This window comes from Rhinopithecus roxellana, chromosome 1 (assembly GCF_007565055.1).
Source record: "Rhinopithecus roxellana isolate Shanxi Qingling chromosome 1, ASM756505v1, whole genome shotgun sequence".
NCBI lineage: Eukaryota > Metazoa > Chordata > Mammalia > Primates > Cercopithecidae > Rhinopithecus > Rhinopithecus roxellana.
This window is the reverse complement of record NC_044549.1, coordinates 61,718,382-61,738,716: the sequence shown is the minus strand read 5'-3', so window position 1 is coordinate 61,738,716 and position 20,335 is coordinate 61,718,382. Positions and strand designations below refer to the sequence as shown.

At 37.7% G+C, this 20,335-nt stretch overlaps 1 protein-coding gene across 13 annotated transcripts in view; it reads left to right on the top strand.

Moving 5' to 3' along the window:
• Positions 1-20,335, top strand: part of FOXP1 (forkhead box P1) — a 632,214-nt gene that overhangs the window by 562,249 nt on the left and 49,630 nt on the right. For all 13 annotated transcript variants that reach the window (XM_030918371.1, XM_030918333.1, XM_030918145.1 and 10 more), the window contains one exon: positions 10,120-10,224. In XM_030918371.1, the coding sequence (XP_030774231.1) occupies positions 10,120-10,224 (105 nt within the window). The remainder of the gene's footprint in view (positions 1-10,119; positions 10,225-20,335) is intronic.

Below are 20,335 nucleotides of genomic sequence, written 5' to 3'. Positions count from 1 at the left end.
AAGTTTTGAGATGCTGTCAAACTCATTGATTCAGCAGTTTACTCTGGGATCTTCCTGATCAGTGTAATATCTGGTAAACATTAATCACTGACCATATCACCCAAAAGATCTGTGCTGATGTAAAATTGTTGTTTGTTAAACAGAAACAGAAAGTGACCTTTTCCCTGTGCTAACTTCCTTCAGCCTTACCTGTTATGTTTAAAAAACAAAAAAGAAATACAGCCTTGCATTAATTTTTAAATAACTTTGAGCCAGCAAACATTTCTGTGAATTTACAACTATTACTTGGTGAGGTTGCCCAGTGCCACCGCCTTGCTTATTTATCTATATCTGTCCACCTTGCTTTTCAACCCACACTTTATAAAGAAGGCACCCTTGTGACTGTTTCTTTAAGCATAGACATTTTTAGATCAGATACAGAGCAGGGAACACCCAAGATCCTTAGTATTCAAGTTATGGTCCATGGACCAGCAACTCTGGGGGCTTTTTCCACATGCGTAGTCGTGCCCCACCCCACCACCCAGAACCACCAAACTGGATTTATATCTGTAGTAAAGTTCAAGAAGCACTACTCTAGGAATAGCAATGGGAAAGGAAGGTTGTATGCCCTTTTCTCCAGACACAGTTCTTACAGTCTCTTCGGGCCCAGTCAACATTCTTGGAGTCAATCTCCTGCCATTCTCAATTTTTGGCTTATCTGCATATACTAATTACTACTATCTACTTAATATTGTTCATAAGTTGTCTCGTTTAAATGGGTTGTGTAAAAAATAACTACTGAGAAATCAGGTTTCTGATGTCCTCATAAAAGCTTTTTCCAACGCAGATGAATATAAGTTCAGAACTATGAAAGTGAGGGTATACCATGCAAACCCACCCAGCACGCCACTAGTGGACCGTGCCCTGAGAACCACTATAGAAAAATAACTCTCTATTTCTCCCAGCATAATTTGCAAATCAAGAAGGAAGAGGGGGAACAGAAACCAACTCTGGACATAAATGGTTAATAGCTTGCATTTCAGATGTAAAGTTAGTTAAGGTAGCCCTCACATCTCGGAGCACAATATTGAGAGCAGATAATAACAATAATCTCCATCATTGTTTAAAAGCACAAATCTGGCACTTAATAGACTAATTCACAGTCACTCCAATTGCAAGTTTTACTCATGCATATCGTATCACAAGGGAATGTGAAATCCTCTAATTAAACATGATTTGAAAAGCAGCAGAAAATTGAGATGATGAGCGTTCTGGGGAAGAAGAGTCAAGGATTCCCTGCGTGAGAGAGAAAGAGAGAGAAGCATGTGTGTTTGCTTACAGTTTGTAGAGAACTCCATCCTTACTCATTCTAGGGTAGGCCCTTTAATAGGCTTTAATAAAACACCCTTCTCTTTGTGGGAGGATTACAGGACCCATTGTCAACTTACTTTTGGAAAACTGATTAATACACATGTAGGGTGGTGTTTTTCTGCAGTGAGTGAGAAGTGAAAATTAAGGCAGTGTGCTAGAAATGCAGTGTCTAAGTTGTCTCCCAACTCTTCGGTGTGAAATAAGAAGCCCATCTGCTTCTCAAAGTGTTTTCAGTGACAGTTGAAGGAGAAAGGTCATTTTTACAAAGCTGCCAGGGAAACGCATGCGGCGCTTGCATCGTCGCTTCTCCTTTCCCCACGTCTCATCTGCTCTTCTTCGGGCAGATGTAAGACCTTTTCCCCCTGTAGCTATAGTATGGAACGTGAAGAAACTCTACCTGTTGTTCTGTTTTCTGCAAGAGACTGTGATTGGACTTCAGCTGATTTTGAGGGGCTACACAATAGTGTGAAAAACGCCAGAAGAATAAACTGTAAAGTGGAAAATAGTACTAAGTATTTAAGGAATCATGTCTTTGAGATTGTGAATCTACATTGTTCTTAGAAGAGGTCGTTGGCGATCAAGGTTCAAGGCCAGCTTGTCTAGTTTGGTATCATTTTATGTGACTGAGCATGTTTCATTCACGTTAATGATCAAATATTTCACAAATATTTGATAACAATTAGTTTTTGTAAATTTAATAATTTCAAATCAGAAGTCCGATTATATTTTCAGATATAACCTCATCACTAGAATGTTCTCAGATCAAATTCATATTCCCATCTTCAAACCTAAGAAGTAAGTGATATGGTTCAGTACAATCTCATTGAAAGTAAGACATGATAACAAAGTCACAGGCAGGGAAATGTGGTAAGAACTAAAAAGTGAAGAGAGAAAAGAGAAAGTAGGATCATTTTGTATAAGCTGTCATTGAAGAATCAGCAAATAAATATAAAAGCTTTGAAATAGTAGTGGCTTCCATTGATACATGCCATTGTAGCTTAAGTGTAACTTAGGACACTCCTTATTAGTGATAGGGCTAAAACTGTTTATGAAGAGAACAGCTTTCTAGAAACCCAAGGTGTCTGATTTAATGTAATGTTTCGGCTGGGAATAAGCAGTCTCTTACTGTCCAGGCAAAAATCACAGGCTGGGATGGACCTGGAAAAGGAGGATTCTGTGGCTTACAGTGTTGTTAGGTTGACATAGAGATGGACATGGGACCAAATAATTTGGAAGGATAACAGACAGAGAGACATAGAAGTCTTTTGTCAACAAAATGGCCTTTCTGATGAGTATGCTCGGTGCCTGTCTCAGGCTCAGAGTTCCATAAATGTTGGCTAAATGGATGAAAGTCCTAAATGGTGGGAATGAAGAAGGTGGCCAGTGGGGAAGGGAGGGAGGCAGAACAGCTTTTAAGTCAAAGGAGGTGGGAAAGGGGTGTATAGTGCTTTTTGGTTTGTGTATTTGCAGTTGGTTAGGGATAAGTGAGGGGGAATAGCAAGCAGCCCCCCGCTCCACAGCCGTGATGAAGACACCAATGCTCCTTCCTGAACAGCTTCATTCACTCCTTTAACAGATAACCATTCAGCACCTACTCCTTATTCATCTTGTCAGTACCAGGATGTGCCATTGGTGCCTATTCCCTGTGCCATCTGCATATCCTTGGTGGAAGTTTGGTGGAGGTTTTACCACTGGGAGGAGCTCTTGTGTGATTCTCTTCAGTTTTCAAACGAGGGAACTGGAGGGCAGAGCAGTGAAAGGACTTGCAGGATTCCTGGTTACAAGCAGAGCTGTCATGACAAATGAGGCCTCCCGACACTGTGCTCCCAACCCTTCCTATAGAGAAATAGCGCTGGCCCTCAGGAAAAGGAACAGTTATACTCCGTTTACATGTTAAGCAGAGAAAGCCACGTAGCACATTCTGCAGAGGTTTTTCAGTACACAAAGGATCAACAGGATCTGGGAAACAAAGTTTCCCCTAGGCATTTATTCTTCAAAAAGTTCGGCTGCTATGGTTTTATTTTTATTAAAAACCTATCTCTCCTGCTACCCGTCAAACCTCAAAAGTTATTTTATAGCTTAATGTAATTTTGAAAGTTGTTATATAATTTTAACTATAAATTCTTTTGAAAACATGAGCAGTATGTTGGGGAAAAAGAAATCTAAGAAAAGTGAAATTTAAAAAATGCCAACGCCTACATTTACGTTCATTTCGACAAAAGTATCAAACCATTCATTGGGGGTAGAGTAGTGTTTTCATCAAACGGTGCTGGGACAACATTTAAAAAAATGAAGTTGGACCCCTGACTCATATCATATGCAAAAATTAACTTAGACCACAGGCTGAAATGTGAAAGCTACAGCTATAAAGTTCTGGAAAGCAAACCTAGAGGTAAATCTTTGTTGCCTTGCATTAGGCAATGGTTTCCGAGATGTAACACCAAAAACAGAAGGAACCAAAGAAAAAATATATAAATTGGACCTCATCAGAATTCAAAATGTTTGTGCTTTAAAGCACACCGTAAAAAAAGTAAAAAGACAACCCACAAAACAGGAGTAAATATTTGCAAAAAGACAGCCCAATTAAAAAATAGGCCAAGGCTCCGAATAGACATTTTTCTATAGAAGATACACACGTGGCAGTAAGCACATGAGAATATGTGCAGCCTCATGAATCATTGGGGAAATTCAATCAAAAGCACAATAAGGTACCATTTCCTAGCTGTGAGGATGGCTGGAATAAAGATACACAACAAGTACTTGCAAGGACATGGAGAAATTAGAACCCTCACACAGCGCTGGTGAGAATATAAAGTGCTTTGGAAAGTGGTCTGAAAGTTCTTCCAGATGTCAACCGTAGAGTTACCATTGAACCCAACAATTCAACTTCTAGGTAGATAGCCCCTAAAATTGAAAACAGATACTTAGAGTACATGTACGTCCACGTTCATACCAGCAATACTCACAATAGCCAAAATGTGGAAATAACCCAAATGTTCATCAACAGATGAATGGATAAATGTGCTATGTATGTACAATGGAATACTGTTCAGTTACAAAAGGAAATAAAGTACTAGTAAATGCTACAGTGTAAATGAATGAACCTCCAAGGATTATGGGAAATGAAAGAAGCAAGGCAAAAAAGAACATATACTGTATGATTCCCTTGATGTGAAATGTCCAAAATAGATACACCTCTAGAGACAGAAAGATTAGTGATTGGCGGGGGCTGGGAGATGGGAGGAAGTGGGGAATGACTGCTGATGGGTACAGGATTTCTTTTGAGGGATGATAAAAATGTTCCAAAAGTAACTGGTGATGATGGTTATACAACTCCGTGAATATTGAATTATGCACTTTAAATGAGTGAATTGTATGATATGTAAACTGTAACTCAGTAAAACTTGAAAAATGTATTTCCACAATTTTGAGTGAGTGGAGAACAACCAACGTAGTCTTCTATAATTTAATTTATCAAATACCATGCCAGTGAAATAAAATACAGTTTATAATCTGGGCAGGATTTCCTTTTTTTGGTGTTTGTGGGGAAGCATAAACGCTAATGGGCACAGACACGTGTAGCCTTTTGCTACAGATAAATCGGAAATTTGGAGAGGAGGAAAACAAATTTGGAAAGAGGCAGATTTGGAAAAGGGAAGAAAAATTAAGGGGAAACATAAAAGACAGACATGAGAACTTGGGTCAGTGCACAGGAAAAGCTGGGAATCGGCCTTCAGGTGAAGGGAAAACTGGCATTTCAGTTGGCAGGAAATGACTTGGCAGATAGCAAGGTCACTCTTCGCTTCATCTCCTTCAGAAATTCTTCCCTCTTAGTTACCACAGGGGAAATTAGCTTACAGGACTAACAGTGTAAGGATCACTAAAGACTGCGGACAGCAGAGTTGAGACGTTGTCCTTATTTAGCAGGTGGATTTAATAATTCCAGTTTGAAGCTTTGGTTAAGTAGTGACCTTAGGAATGTAACCATGAAATGTCATAAAGAACCATAACCATTATATAAAATTGTCTCAAAAACTAAGGTCAGTGTTGAAGTGAAGACCTTGGGTGGTATACTTTGATGCAGAAAAAAATAAATAGAAGAAAATATCCTACTTAACTGTCATTGAAAATGACACCCTTATATCCTACTGAATGTATACTGGATTTGGTATCATATAACGTCAGAAATTATTACATATTTATATGTAATTATACTTTTCATGCAAGTTGGTTCTTTCTAATCTGAAATGCTATCACTATTTTTGTGTTAAAATTATATTTAATTTTTACATATCAAGGATTATCAAGAAAAATTTAAATTAACTGGCTTTTCTCAAATGCATACTATCTGTGTTTTATATATTCAGAATAAAATTAAATAATAGAAAGTGTCATAACGATAGTTTCTCATGTAGCTTTGCATAATTCTGGTCTTTACCTACAAGACTTTTTTTCAAAAGGCAAATACCAGTTGAGTGTATATCCACACAGAAATGAAATAGAACAATATATTTACTGTCTGTTCATTCATAAATCCACCTAACGTTTATCAAGCCCATGTTTGTTTGTTTTGTTTTTTTGTTTTTGTTTTTTTTTGGGAGACCGTGTCTTGCTCTGTCATCTGTCACCCAGGCTGGAGTGCAGTGGTACGATCGGGCTCACTGCAACCTCTGCCTTCCAGGTTCAAGTGATTCTCCTGTCTCAGCCTCCTGTGTAGCTGGGATTACAGGTGCCCACCACCACACCTGACTAATTTTTGTATTTTTTAGTAAAGATGGGGTTTCACCATGTTAGCCAGGCAGGTCTCAAACTCCTGACCTTAAATGATCCACATACTTCAGCCTCCCAAAGTGCTGGAATTACAGGCGTGAGCCACCGTGCCTGGCCTCAAACCTGTGTTCTGTTGGAGATAGTAAGTATGTGGAGCTGAAAAAGTGATCCCTGCCCCTAGGAATATTCAACCTGGGAGTTTGTAGTAAAATACACCTTATTAAACAATTGACCCTAAAGTTTTACAAGTCTAATTTTGGCAAACATGTTTAAGTCTTTTAAAAACAAAACCTACCTATTTTCATCACTGACCCTGGCAGCTTTTCAGAAATGATACTTTACACATTGGTGAGTTTACCCTTGAATAATTTACTTAAATGATTAGGCTCACTGCTTTATTTTACCATCAGATGCCCAGATCATCCTTTTCCCACCATGTTTCATCCTGCAAATGTAGCTCTAAATTAATTCAAGATAGAAACATTATTTTCCTCATTTTTATTTCCCTTCTTGTCTTTTTTGGCACGACCCAAAAGGCAGCAAGAATATAAATGCTTGTTCCACTTTTTTGAGAAAACTGAAAAGCTCCCATTCAGAGGGGCAGCTGGTGTTGTCCAATGATGCTTCATACAGAACGACTGCAAAGCTAAAAGCGAGACCCAGTCACACGTGCAGTGGGTGTGTGGTATTCACTGTGCCACTGTTAGAGCACACGGCAGACTGGAAATCAAGTCCTGCATAGCGCTTGATTCTTTTCCTACTGCATACATATATGCAAACACACACATGTGTGCAAAAAAATTAATAATTGCACAGCAACAGTTCCTACAATGTGCAGAATTAAAACTTCAAAAGATATAAAAAGTATGGTGAAAACTGAGTTTCCCTGCTACTCCTGACTCCCTGTACCCCTCCCCAGAGGCAACAGTTGTTCCAGTTTCTTAGGTATCTTTCCAAAAAGATGCTAACAAGTCACCTCTGCCAGCTTGTTCTCTCTCCTTCCAAAACCAAACACTTTGTGTCAGACAATTGTGTATTTAAAAGTGTCCAGTTTTATGTTAAATATGAAAAGCAAATGACAATAGTGTGTACAGTATGTTTCCATTTTCTAAAATAATAACGTGTTAGAAGAGAAATGCAATGTAAACCAGAATGGTAAATGATGCCTAGGTTGGTGTGTGGGGGTGCACTTCCTTCAGGAGCCACTGCAGTTTAATATGTGAACCTGTAAAAACAAGAACATGTAATCTTTTCATAATAAAGAAATTTTTTAACAAGAGACAGATTCACAAGCGGTCTTCTGAATGTGTAAATGTACCCGTGTGTGAAGAGTATGAGTTTCTTTAGACTTCGGTTACAACTGGTTGCCTTCTAAGGCCCTAGTGAGTTGTTACCTGCCCTTTGAAGTAGTGATAACAAGTTAAACTAAAAGTAAATTCTTAGACGTGAATAGTTTTTTTTCAGATCTTGGATCCTTCACAAGTAAGTTAACTAAAAACAGGATGGGGAACAGCAAACATCGTGTTAAATTCTACACATTTTATTTCGAGTCCAAAACCCTGCTGGTGAATGCATATTATTATTTTCTCTTGTATTATTATTTTCAGAACACGCCCAGCTTAACCCAGGAAGCACAGCCGTTTAACCATTTACAGTTCTAACTAGTAATACTGATTTTTCATCCTAACTAGTTCAGGCTCCTCGTTTCCAAATAGAAAAAAAATCACACAAAATATGTATACTGGCGAAGAATGTACTCGGCATGTAGCGTTTTTCAAGAGCAACTTGATAGAATATTCAGTGTTAAATTTTGGTATTCATTAATTGAGTGATTCTATTTCTCTGAATATATCTTCTGGTAGCAGTCAGTTGTGATACACTGGGATGTTTAAGCTGGTAAATTTTATTTCTAACATTATTTACAAATATAACAAACATGAAGAGAAACTCAATGTCCAAAATAGAGGAATGGTTAAATTTTGGCATATAATTAGAGTTAAGATGGCATGCAATGGACTGTTACCCATCAGTAAATAAGATTTTTGAAGATGAGTTGAGAACGTGAGAAAGTATTTACACAATTATGTTAAATGTAAAAGAATGATATAAATATTCATGCCTTACCTTATCAAGTGTGTGTGTACTTGAAGGTAGTTTTTTTTCTTTTCAGGATTTTCAAGTTTTCTACAACAAAAATATTTTACTCTTTTAAAGTTACAAGAATAATCTCAAAATTGCTAAAGAAAATAATTATTAAAGTTGGGATATTTTTCTCTTCTTTTTAAGCTGTGGATTAAAAGTTTTCTTTTTAAATGATTTTCTTCCCCCTTAGAATATCTGAGAATTCTACTACTGTTGAAGTATTCTTTCATTTGTAATACTGTTAATAAATTTTTAAAATTCTTTTTTCATACTATCTATTTTATTCATTCACAGATCTGAAGATGGACACAAATAGGTAGTAATTCTTTCCTTGAGTCCAATGCAGTTTTACCCTCTTAACTGCTTAAGGAATATCCTTTTATTGTTTGGCTTTATAAATCTCACTATAGCTACTTGAGTTCCCTTGCTGTCTTCCTTTCTTGTATGAGGGGCACCTTTCTGTATTTTTATAAGTTATTTTTCTACCTTTTAAAAAATTTTTCTTTTTTGTTTTTTGTTTTTTGTTTTTTTAATTCTAAGACCTGTTTTCTGTGTTAGGACAAAATAGCTTGTTATTATCTTTAAATTGTATTAGATTTCCAGCAAAATTATTCAAAAGTCATAGGGAGATGTAATGATCTTTGATCAGATGTAGTTCTGTGTGTCTGTGTGTTTACTTTCGAGGCTTCTTGGTTTGTGTTCATGATACACTTACTGTGGGTTGTCTAAGTCAGGGACAAGTGGCGTTTGTGTACATCTGCTCTATGAATGTAAATTGATAAAATACATGAATATACATCCTGATGGCAATATGAAATGAAATACAGGCCTCTTTGTGTGCGCACGCGTGTGTGTGCTTGTGTAATCATCATTCACTGTGCGTGAAGTTCAAAGTCAGGCAGAGACAGTCGAGTAAGTTGCAAAATAGCCCTTCCCGGGAAGGGAATGCACTTGAGTACGAAACAGAACTCTCAATGTTAGTTTTACATTTCTAGCTGATGGAATTTAAGGTTATGGAAACAACTGTAAAAATAATTTGTCTGAAAGAAGTCTGGATGCAGAAATATAATAGAGAAAATATTTGAGAATATGGTTCATCAGCGAGTGCAACAGATACTGTTCCCCGAGCACCACATGGTGCGGATCAAAGCATCCCATGACTTGGATCCGTGTGGCCAGATCATTACGTATTGATTGGAACCCCACTGGAGGATTAACCCCTTCGTGTTCATGCCAAATTTTCTCTCACCCTTGGTGTTAGGAATTTTAGGAATATAATCTTCTTGCCATTATTAGCTTTAAAAAAAAGTAATCATCTACTTGGATACATTTGTCTTGCTAAATTATTTTGGTATTATTCTAAATTATTTAATTGTACTCTTTGCTAGATAAAATTAACTTGGGAAAAAATATGGGATTATATGAAAGCAGTTTCTGGGGGAAGGGAAGGGAAAGGAAGAAAATGGGTGATATTCCTTATAGATATAGCAAGAGAATCTCAAAATCAAGTACAGATTTTATCATTTTCATTATGTAGATTAAATAAGTTCTAGCTTTTTAAAGACTCCTTCGCAGTCTGAGTAAAGAGCTTTGCATCTAACAAAAGCCTGTCAAACACTTTTTCATACATAGATGTACATTTCTAACATTTGACTAAATACATTTAGGTACAATTTAATTCTTGCTTTTAGCAAACAATGCAGAATTAATTAGTCAATTACACGGGATGGGGGAAATCACAGATTTGTCTTGTCCACATTTGGCCATGTGGGCTCCTCCTGCCTTTTTTATCCTCGTCTGGTGGAATGGTTCTTGGCAGCAAATTCATTCTCTGGTCTTCTGTGTGTTTTCTTTCAGTTTGTCCCATGAGGAGCACCCCCATAGCCATCCTCTCTATGGACATGGTGTATGCAAGTGGCCAGGCTGTGAAGCAGTGTGCGAAGATTTCCAATCATTTCTAAAGTAAGAAAGATTTTATTTTGTTTTCTTCTTTTACACAGCCAACACCTCCCACTGTTCATGCTTTGCTCATAAAATGCCTTTTTGATGGAGAGTTTCACTTCAACCCTTTGAGAGTGGACTCTAAATCACAAGGTCTGGCGCACTGTCATAGGAATAGTTACAAAATCTATTGAGGGTTGTGCTACAATGGGAAAAAGACTTACATCCAAAGGCATGAGTCTCAGAGCCTGTATTTACCCATTTTTCAGAGTGACAAGGATTTAAAAAGAAAAAAAATGATCCCAGTATTAAACTTGCAGTTATTTAGCGCTTACTTTTATCATGCCCTTACATATTAAATCAGTGACGTATGCACTATACATAAAAAATATATATATTTTTGTTGTTGTTGGAGGTGTCATCTTTTTTTTATATTATACTTTAAGTTCTAGGGTACATGTGCACAACATGCAGGTTTGTTACATGTGTATACGTGTGCCATGTTGGTGTGCTGCACCCATTAACTCGCGATTTACATTACGTATATCTCCTAATGCTATCCCTCCTCCCCTCCCCCCTCCCCACAACAGGCCCCAGTGTGTGATGTTCCCCTTCCTGTGTCCAAGTGTTCTCATTGTTCAATTCCCACCTATGAGTGAGAACATGTGGTGTTTGGTTTTCTGTCCTTGCTATAGTTTGCTCAGAATGATGGTTTCCAGCTTCATCCATGTCCCTACAAAGGATGTGAACTCATCCTTTTTTATGGGTGCATAGTATTCCATGTTGTATATGTGCCACATTTTCTTAATCCAGTCTATCATTGATGGACATTTGGGTTGGTTCCAAGTCTTTGCTATTGTGAATAGTGCCGCAGTAAACACGTGTGCACGTGTGTCTTTATAGCAGCATGGTTTATAAACCTTTGGGTATATACCCAGTAATGGGATGGCTGGGTCAAATGGTATTTCCAGTTCTAGATCCTTGAGGAATCGCTACACTGTCGTCCACAATGGTTGAACTAGTTTACAGTCCCACCAACAGTGTAAAAGTGTTCCTATTTCTCCACATCCTCTCCGGCACCTGTTGTTTCCTGACTTTTTAATGATCACCATTCTAACTGGTGTGAGATGGTATCTCATTGTGGTTTTGATTTGCATTTCTCTGATGACCAGTGATGATGAGCATTTTTTCATGTGTCTGTTGGCTGCATAAATGTCTTCTTTTGAGAAGTGTCTGTTCTTATCCTTCACCCACTTTTTGATGGGGTTGTTTGATTTTTTTCTTGTGGATTTAAGTTCTTTGTAGATTCTGGATATTAGCCCTTTGTCAGATGGGTAGATTGTAAAAGTTTTCTCTCATTCTGTAGGTTGCCTGTTCACTCTGATGGTAGTTTCTTTTGCTGTGCAGAAGCTCTTTAGTTTAATTAGATCCCATTTGTCAATTTTGGCTTTTGCTGCTGTTGCTTTTGGTGTTTTAGACATGAAGTCCTTGCCCATGCCTGTGACCTGAATGGTATTGCCTAGGTTTTCTTCTAGGGTTTTTATGGTTTTAGGTCTAACATTTAAGTCTTTAATCCATCTTGAATTAACTTTTGTATAAGATGTAAGGAAGGGATCCAGTATCAGCTTTCTACATATGGCTAGCCAGTTTTCCCAGCACCATTTATTAAATAGGGAATCCTTTCCCCATTGCTTGTTTTTGTCAGGTTTGTCAAAGATCTGATGGTTGTAGATGTGTGGTATTACTTCCGAGGGCTCTGTTCTGTTTCATTGGTCTATATCTCTGTTTTGGTACCAGTACCATGCTTTTTTGGTTACTGTAGCCTTGTAGTATAGTTTGAAGTCAGGTAGCATGATGCCTCCGGCTTTGTTCTTTTTGCTTAGGAATGTCTTGGCAATGCACACTGTTTTTTGGTTCCATATGAACTTTACAGTAGTTTTTTCCAATTCTGTGAAGAAAGTCACTGGTAGCTTGCTGGGGATGGCATTGAATCTATAAATTACCTTGGGTAGTATGGCCATTTTCATGATATTAATTCTTCCTATCCATGAGCATGGAATGTTCTTCCATTTGTTTATGTCCTCTTTTATTTTGTTGAGCAGTGGTTTGCATTTCCCTTGAAGAGGTCCTTCACATCCCTTGTAAGTTGGATTCCTAGGTATTTTATTCACTTTGAAGCAATTGCATGTACACTATATTTTTATAAAATTGGTGACAATTACTGGCCAATTGCAGCTTGGTGATTGGACCCATTCTTTATTATATAAATGTAGAAAGTGGATGCCGAGGAAAGCTAACAATTTGATTCTTAACTTCCTATATTGATACTGACTTCTGTTCGGGTTCTTGTCCTTATACGGAGAATGGAGTAACTTTAATTTCTACTGTTAAGTATGACTAAAACCTGAGTTGGCCCATTTGAAGCTGTAACACCTATAAAGCATCGCTATAAGGAAATACATTAATCTCATAGCTGAAGTGAAATGCTTCTATGCTATTCCTTACCTGTGTTACCTTGTCAGTTAAAAAAAAAAATTTAGACAAAACTGCCCTGCATTTTTGTATCATATAAATATATTCATATCATTGAATCATTAACCTATGAATTCAATATGTTACATATTATAGACATGTAATCACACATATGCACATGTATACCTATAACATATACACATGTATAACTATAACATATGCCCATGTGTACATCTGGATGTGTGATGGTTTACAAATTGGGTGTTGGAGACTATCTCCTTCTAGCTTTTCTCTCTCATTCAAGCCCCAGGGAAACAGAGGTGAGCTGATTTATGTGCAAGTCTCCAGTTTTGTGTGGTCTTTATATTGTTAGAACAGTCTCTGTATCTATCTTCATGAACCTGGATACAAATATTGTAATAAAGCCATCCTTAGAGAGATATCTAGTGTTACCTGCAAGCAGTTTTGGTGAATATAAATTTTTGGTTAATGAATGGAAGCCTGTGAATCTGTTTCATAGCTTACTTGCCTCAGTATTATACTCTGAAAGCAGTATGTGGTCGTTGAAAACTTAAGTACTTAGAAATATTTTAAAAGAGATGTCCGAAATTGCTTCTAAATATGAACAATCAAGATCAGCAATGCTTTATTTTAAATTAAGCAACAACCCTTTACAATTATTATTATTCAGATTAGTGATAGTGGGCTTTGTTTTGTTTAGAAATCACTCACTATAGAATCTTAGTTTTGTTCTTTCCTGATCAATTGCCTAATCATATTCATATAATGAGAGAAAAAGAATTTGGCAGAGCCACTTTTAAATTCTGATTTTTTCTTGTACACCAGTGCTAGGTTTGATAAATATCTTGGTGCCGATTTCTTCCACCTATAGAATGGCTAATAAACATCTATAAATATGATTTATTGTTATAAAGTCTCTAGAACTCTAAAATTGCTATCCATAAGCTCAGGAACATATATCAGTTTTAGAGTCAGAAAGGGGAATGACAGTTTCTAGACCCAGTTTAAACATTTTGTTAATGGCTAAAATATTCCTACCCTAAAAAATCCTCAAATCATAGGTTCGTTTATTATGTGAGCTGACAATTAGGTTATATTTGTTAGGAGATTATCCCAAAAAGGAGAGAGAATAATTTTAGTATTAAAGAAAATAAAGATCATTAGAATTGGGGCCTAGATTCAATTCCTATAAAAAAGCCCATTTCTCTTCTAAAGGTATTAGGAGTCTGGCACTTGTATAGGAAACCACCTATCAATTATTTACTGTGGTTTTGCACACGACACGACATGTTCTCAGTTCCTGTTTGCTCAGTGGAATTGGAATGCCCACTATCAACCTGCAACTGTTGCTTGGTTACTTCCTGGTACTTACTTATTGACTTATATTTATTTGTAAGATGACTTTTGTTTGTAAGTTACAGAAACCCAACTTTAATTGGCGTAAGTGAAAAAAATAAATAAGTGAGGGATGATAATTGGCCCCTATTGCTAGGAAGTCCAGTGGTACAGCTGGCTTCAAGCATGGCTAGATCCTGGTTTAACCAAGGCTTTTGGAGTATTGATTGTCCATTAGCTCTGTTTTTCTGTGTTGCCTTCATTTGGGGGCTGTTTCCAAGTGGAACTGAAGAGGACAGGTTTATCAGTCCCAGAGTGTGTCTCTTCCCCTGTAGCACCAGACAAAGCCCTAGGGAGACTGTCATTGGCCCAAATTGAGTCATGTGTTCTAGCTCTGAGCCAATCACAATGACATCCCCAGGGTTGCATTACATGCTGCCTCCAGAACAGAGGGAGATGTTCACCCCACGTGAACCTCATGGAGGCTAGGTATGAGAGTGTTGGATCAAGAATGTAAAAATGAATATTGTAAAGTAGCAAAGGGAGAGCAAATGCTGAGTAAGAAGAAACTCCCCTAGATGCTTTCCTGAGTTACACGCTGACTGGTTGTATGTAACAAATTCAGGATTTCAACATGATTTTAACTCTTGGAAATTCAGAGTTGTCTTCAGGTATCAGGATCTTGCCTGGTGCAGTGGAAAATAAGTTAGATTCACGTCTCCCACTTCTCTGTTCAGTCTAAAGGGAAATCAAATTGGCTTTGATGAAACCAACTTTGTTTTCCATTGAACCGAACTGAAAGAAGCTAGCAAACTTCTGTGGTTCAAATAAAAACCACCTGGCTTCTTTGAATGATGTCACTGGGCGGTGGGGGGGGGGGGGGGGGCGTCATTATCATCAGAGAGTAATGCATCAAGTACTTTGCTCAGATTGCTGGATTCATAGATCCTGAAAGCATCTTCAGTTGTTTCAGTGGACCAAAAGTTTTCTAGTCTACGCTTCTCTTCAGTTGTCCCTCTCTTTTTAGAAGGGATTTCTTATGGTTTAGGCAAGTTGATAGCAGTGTTGCTTGAATTCTCCTTGGTATTCTTACTTAATAAAGGTAGCATTGCTTTGACCTCGATTTAAGTGTTACTTCATAGATTTTTTTTTCTTTTTTACCTACTTTCTATTCCCTTGATTTTCCACTCCTCTAGTAATAGTTTATAATTAAATAGTGCTGAACCTTAGAACAGTCATAGTGCTGAAATGCTTCACATATATTAACTCATTTAATCCTCACAAACAGCATATGCTAGTATTGTAGTAGTATTCCCAGCATACAGTTAAGGAAACTAAAGCCCAGAGAGGTTAAGTGATTTACCCAAGGTCACACACTAATAAGAGGTGGAGCCAAGGTCCAAACCCAGGCAGTCTGGCTTCAGAAGACTTATTCTTAACTGCTGCATTATATAGCCTGGTTAGAGGCAGCACTTTTTATTGACAGTTTGCTTTCTACTTGGCAATGGATGTAAAGAAAGTTTTGGAGAAAGGCTGACTGGGTAGTGAAGACACTATTAATATGTTCTTTGAACTAGCCACATGTCATCTGAGCCTCAGTATCAGCACATGTGATTTGGGATGTTAACCACTTTTTAGGGGTGTTAGAATTAAAAGGTACACCAGGCAAGACACGAGTGGCTTGCCCCTGCAATCCCAATGCATTGGGAAGCTAAAGTGGGAGGATTTCTTGAGGCCAAGAGTGTGAGACCAGCCTGGTCAACATAGCAAGACCCTGTCTCTGCCAAAAAAAAAAATCAGCTGGGTGCCGTGGCATGTGCCCATAGTCTTAGCTACTTGGGAAGCTAAGGTGGGAGGCTCACTTCAGCCCAGAAGTTTGAGGCCGCAGTGAGCTATGCTCATGCCGCTGTACTGCGGCCTGGGTAACAAAGCAAAACCTTGTCTCTAAAAATTAAATGAATGAATGAGTAAATAAAAGGTACATCATATAAACTGCCTAGCCCATACTGGGCACTCTTTAAAAGCATTAGAACCTCTTAACCTACTTAGATACATTTATATTTCAAGGATGGGTAATTTTAAATATCCAAAAACTTCCGACCTTCTACCTAGGAAGAGGAGTTGTGACTATACGAAGCGTTGATATATCAGAAGAAATTGTTCTGTAATAGAATGTTTTAATCAGAGACCTCTGGTAAAAAGTCCCACACAGAGGGGACAGCATGGCACATTTTTTCCATAAAGGGGCAGGCAGTAAATATTTTCAGCATTGCAGTCTATACAGTCTCTGTCACAGCAGCTCGACTCAGCTCTGCCATTGGGGTACAAAAGCAGCCGTTGACCATGCATAAGGAACAAGGAACGAGTATGACTGTGTCCCTTGGACCACGGTGTGCTCTGTAGCATTTTTGGTTTCACCAACATGTTTTTTAGCTGAGGAATGCATTTGTGGCCCCGGACATAGCTATCCAGGGTTACTGTTAGCTTGGATTCACAGAACCCTCAAGTTAGTCATATTTAGGGGGAGGTATCCATGTGAGTCATGCCCCATGATTTCATTGACCAGCCATGGTTTTTATACTTCCTCGATCTTGGGTTCTTCCACCCAGTTTTTAGGGTTCAGACTCAGGGAGAGGAAGTGATTTTGCCAGGTAACAGCTTTCTGGTCTTCTGCAGCTCCAGATTAATAAGCTGTAACTGTTACAGAGGCCAAGCTTGGTTCTTCAGGATAAAAATCCCATCTGTCAATACTGTGCCACTGTTAACAGAGAGAGGGGTTCATAAAAAAGAGAGGTGGCAGGGGGCACTCACGGGTCTAAAACTGAAGCATATTTTTTCCCTCCTGAGGAAGAAATATCCTAAGTGTTGGTAAATCAGAACCAGAGATTTGACACTTTTCTGTGATCATTCTGCAGCGTTTGTTCCCAAGGTGAGGTATACCACAGGGCCCTTGATTTCAAAGATAAATACTGTACAAATAACCATCCTGTTGTCTTTCCCTCACCGCCAACAGAGGGATGCTTTATCAGAATCAGCAGATACCCAGTCTGTTGTACACATTTATTTCCCTGTTTCTTCTGAAAACAACTTGCAGTTTTAGTGTTGTTTTTTTTTTAATCTATCAACCATGAGTTATCATGTGACTGTTGCATTTGTTAGCGCTAACTGATAGCAGCAGGTGCTCGTGCTAACTCTAATGAAATCGTCCAGCCCCGCATTGCTTGGAATCCTCCGGTAACAGAAAAACAAAAACAAGTCCCATATCATCCAGAGAGGTGAAGCTCATCAGCGTTCTTCCATCCTCTCCCCACTTGAGTCCTTTTTTTTTTCTTCTTCTTTTCAAACCAGGTGAAAGACACAATCTTTACCAGTAAAAACGTGGATCTGTAATTCTTCCCTTTCCTACCGCTCCCTTTTTTTAATGCTCATATAATGCATTCGCAAAATGAGGAGAAGATTTGAAGGTTAAACCCTGACCACATTTCCCTGCTTTTAACTTAGAATGTAAAATCAGACGCAGGCCCATAGTTTCACAAACACCAGGTACTCTTATGTGCTTGCGGGAAAATGTTCCCATTTCCCCTAGTTTTTCTTTGAGGTGGCCACTTGTATAACATCTACTAAAAGTATCCTTTGTATCCTTGCTTAGTATCCTATTTGAAAAGAATTTTTTTCTTTTGGTGATTTCTCACGGAGAAAAACTCCATGCAAAACAAAACAAAAATTCCCTTGCTTGTTCGTCAGATGTATGTAATTTCTGAAAGCCAAAATAAACTGTTTGTGTGCTCTAATGGAAGACAGAGAAATGTTGAAGAAGATGCCCAGAGATGGAACTTTGACCCTTTCCAAAAGGTCGAAAGCTGTAGACAGTAGAGGACATTTCATTGGTAATTTGCTTTTTAAAATTTTTTTTCTGTGAATTTTACTTTTCAAAACTGTGAAGAGTTTTATGTGAAAGAAACTACTAAGTGTGCTCTGTAATGTTTTCACAAGTGTTTTTATCATGGTAACATCTTGTTTACTTTAGTTCCCTGCCTAAAACTACTTGGAACATGTTAAGAAAACATTTCAAGAAAGCCTCGACAAAGAGGCTTTTGTTTAACAGCCACCATGAGGCAGCATGGATCACAAAGGTGTTAACTTTCAGCCCCTTAAGCACTTCCACATGAAATTCCAGCAACTATGTTTGTGGTTTTGGAAAAACAAAGTGTATGTTAAAGAAACCAGGTATATGCTAATACATGTCGAAGGAGGCCGGATATCATAAATTGTTTCAAACCCATTTGTGGCTCTCAGCTTGCACGCCTGAATGTTCTGCAGTGAAATTACCTCTAGTTAGTGCAGGAGACTTCAGCCATGTAGAGGGAATAGCTGTCTATAATTGTGGATGTATGCAAATCAAATTCCAGCCTCACAATTTAAATCTCAAGAAGATGAGGATGAAAATTTTCCCCATCAGATCTGAGGTGACAAGTCTTTGAGTATTGCAAAATGAGCTGTATATTTTTATGAATTTGACTTTTCTACTTATCATGCATTTTTTATTGGTTTTAGAAAAATAAAAATAGGGTGTTACCAAAAACAATTTTTTTCCCTTTCAATGTGTCTTTTTTAACCTTTCTGACATTGCTCAGGAGTTCAAGACCTTTCTTCGTACTCGAAGAGGTCAAAGTGGCCTAAATACCACAGTGCCCTCTAGTGATATATAGAATATTAGATAGAAAAGTTTAGACAAGTTTGCCAAAGATAGCAGGCCCAGTGCCACCACTTTGCTCAAAAGGAAGCAAATAACATTTGAACGCATTTTTTTTTTCAACAAACAGATTTTAGTTAGAAATGCAAATTAAATTTAAATTTTTCTTGTCGGCTTTGAAAACATTGGAAAATTTTTTGAATGTCTACTTATGCAATTAATTCTACATATAACTGCATATATGCATGCGGTACATCTATATCACTGTAGATGCATTGTTGAGTGTTCTTATATTTTAAGAGCCATTGGTTAGCTTAGGTATTTCATGTGATCATTTCCGGCATGTAATTAGAAGGCATTACTTAAAAGGCAGGGATCATCTTTGCTCCGTACTTTTATTGACACTGTCTACCATATTATGGCCATGTCTAAATGGTAAAATTTATTGTTAGCAATAGTGTCACAAAAGTCTGAGACAGCGATTTTCCTTTCAATAAAAGTAGTTAAAAACCTTTTAGAAAATCCATAATTTTGATTGCTGGTACTTCATAAATGTATAACTGGTACTTTTTAGCTGTCTCTTTAGGGAAAAATGAGTTTTATCACCTGCGGTACCTGGGTTAATGAAATTGTGTGTTGGAATTTAGCCAGGATGAAAGATGAGATCATTCCAAGACACTAATATTGGCAACAGGTCTCATAAAAAGCTCTGACTCTTGAGTGAAGTATCATTAGATGTTTTTTATTATTATTATTTTATTTAAATTGAGAGATTAAGTTAGTTGTCATTTTCAAAGTTTCTGTACTAGCGAGATTCTCATTTGGCATTACGTTCAAAACTCAGTGGCCTAAAAACCTGTATGGAGCCAAGAGAAACAGAGAAATGTCCATCAGTGCCTAGTACAAGAATTTCCTTGCTTCAAATTTCAACTCCAGTTCCTGTTCAGCCCTTTACAAATCACGACTCTCAGCTCAAATTTGAAATAATGCTGCCTTTTTCCCCCGTGTTCCTCCTGTGTTTGATTGTTTGTGGATATTAGCTGTCCAGGAAATCCCATACTTACAGATATAAATCCAGAATGATCTTGTTTTTCCGCAGCCAGCCCAGGATGTATTAGACAGTTATGATGATTTGTTAATTTTTGTGACCTGTATTTATTTTATGTGTGCTGTATACTTCGAGGCTGGAATCAGCTGTTGAAATGGTCTCCGTCTCACAGACAGAAAGGAAGCGCTCTACTTTTCCTTTTCTGCTTTGGATTTTCTAGCTTTATTTTTGGAAGGTTTTTTAAATCTCTTCATGTCTGCTTTTTATGCGCTTCTTCCATATGGTGATAAACAAGAGGTACATTGTGTTTGGTAGACTTAAACTCAGTCCTATCAAGGGTGGGTCTTTGGAGATGCGTGAACAGGGTCACATTCTTTCCAAATGTGTTTTCCATCCTTGATGTGTCTTGACTGTGTAATTCTATTCTCGTTTTTATGGTGATATACATTTCCCCCAAATAATATATTAATCTTCACATTTAATATGTGTTTCAGTAGAATTCTGCCTATTACAGATAAGAAAATTGTATTATAGTCTTGAAGAAGAATAAAAATCAACTGAGA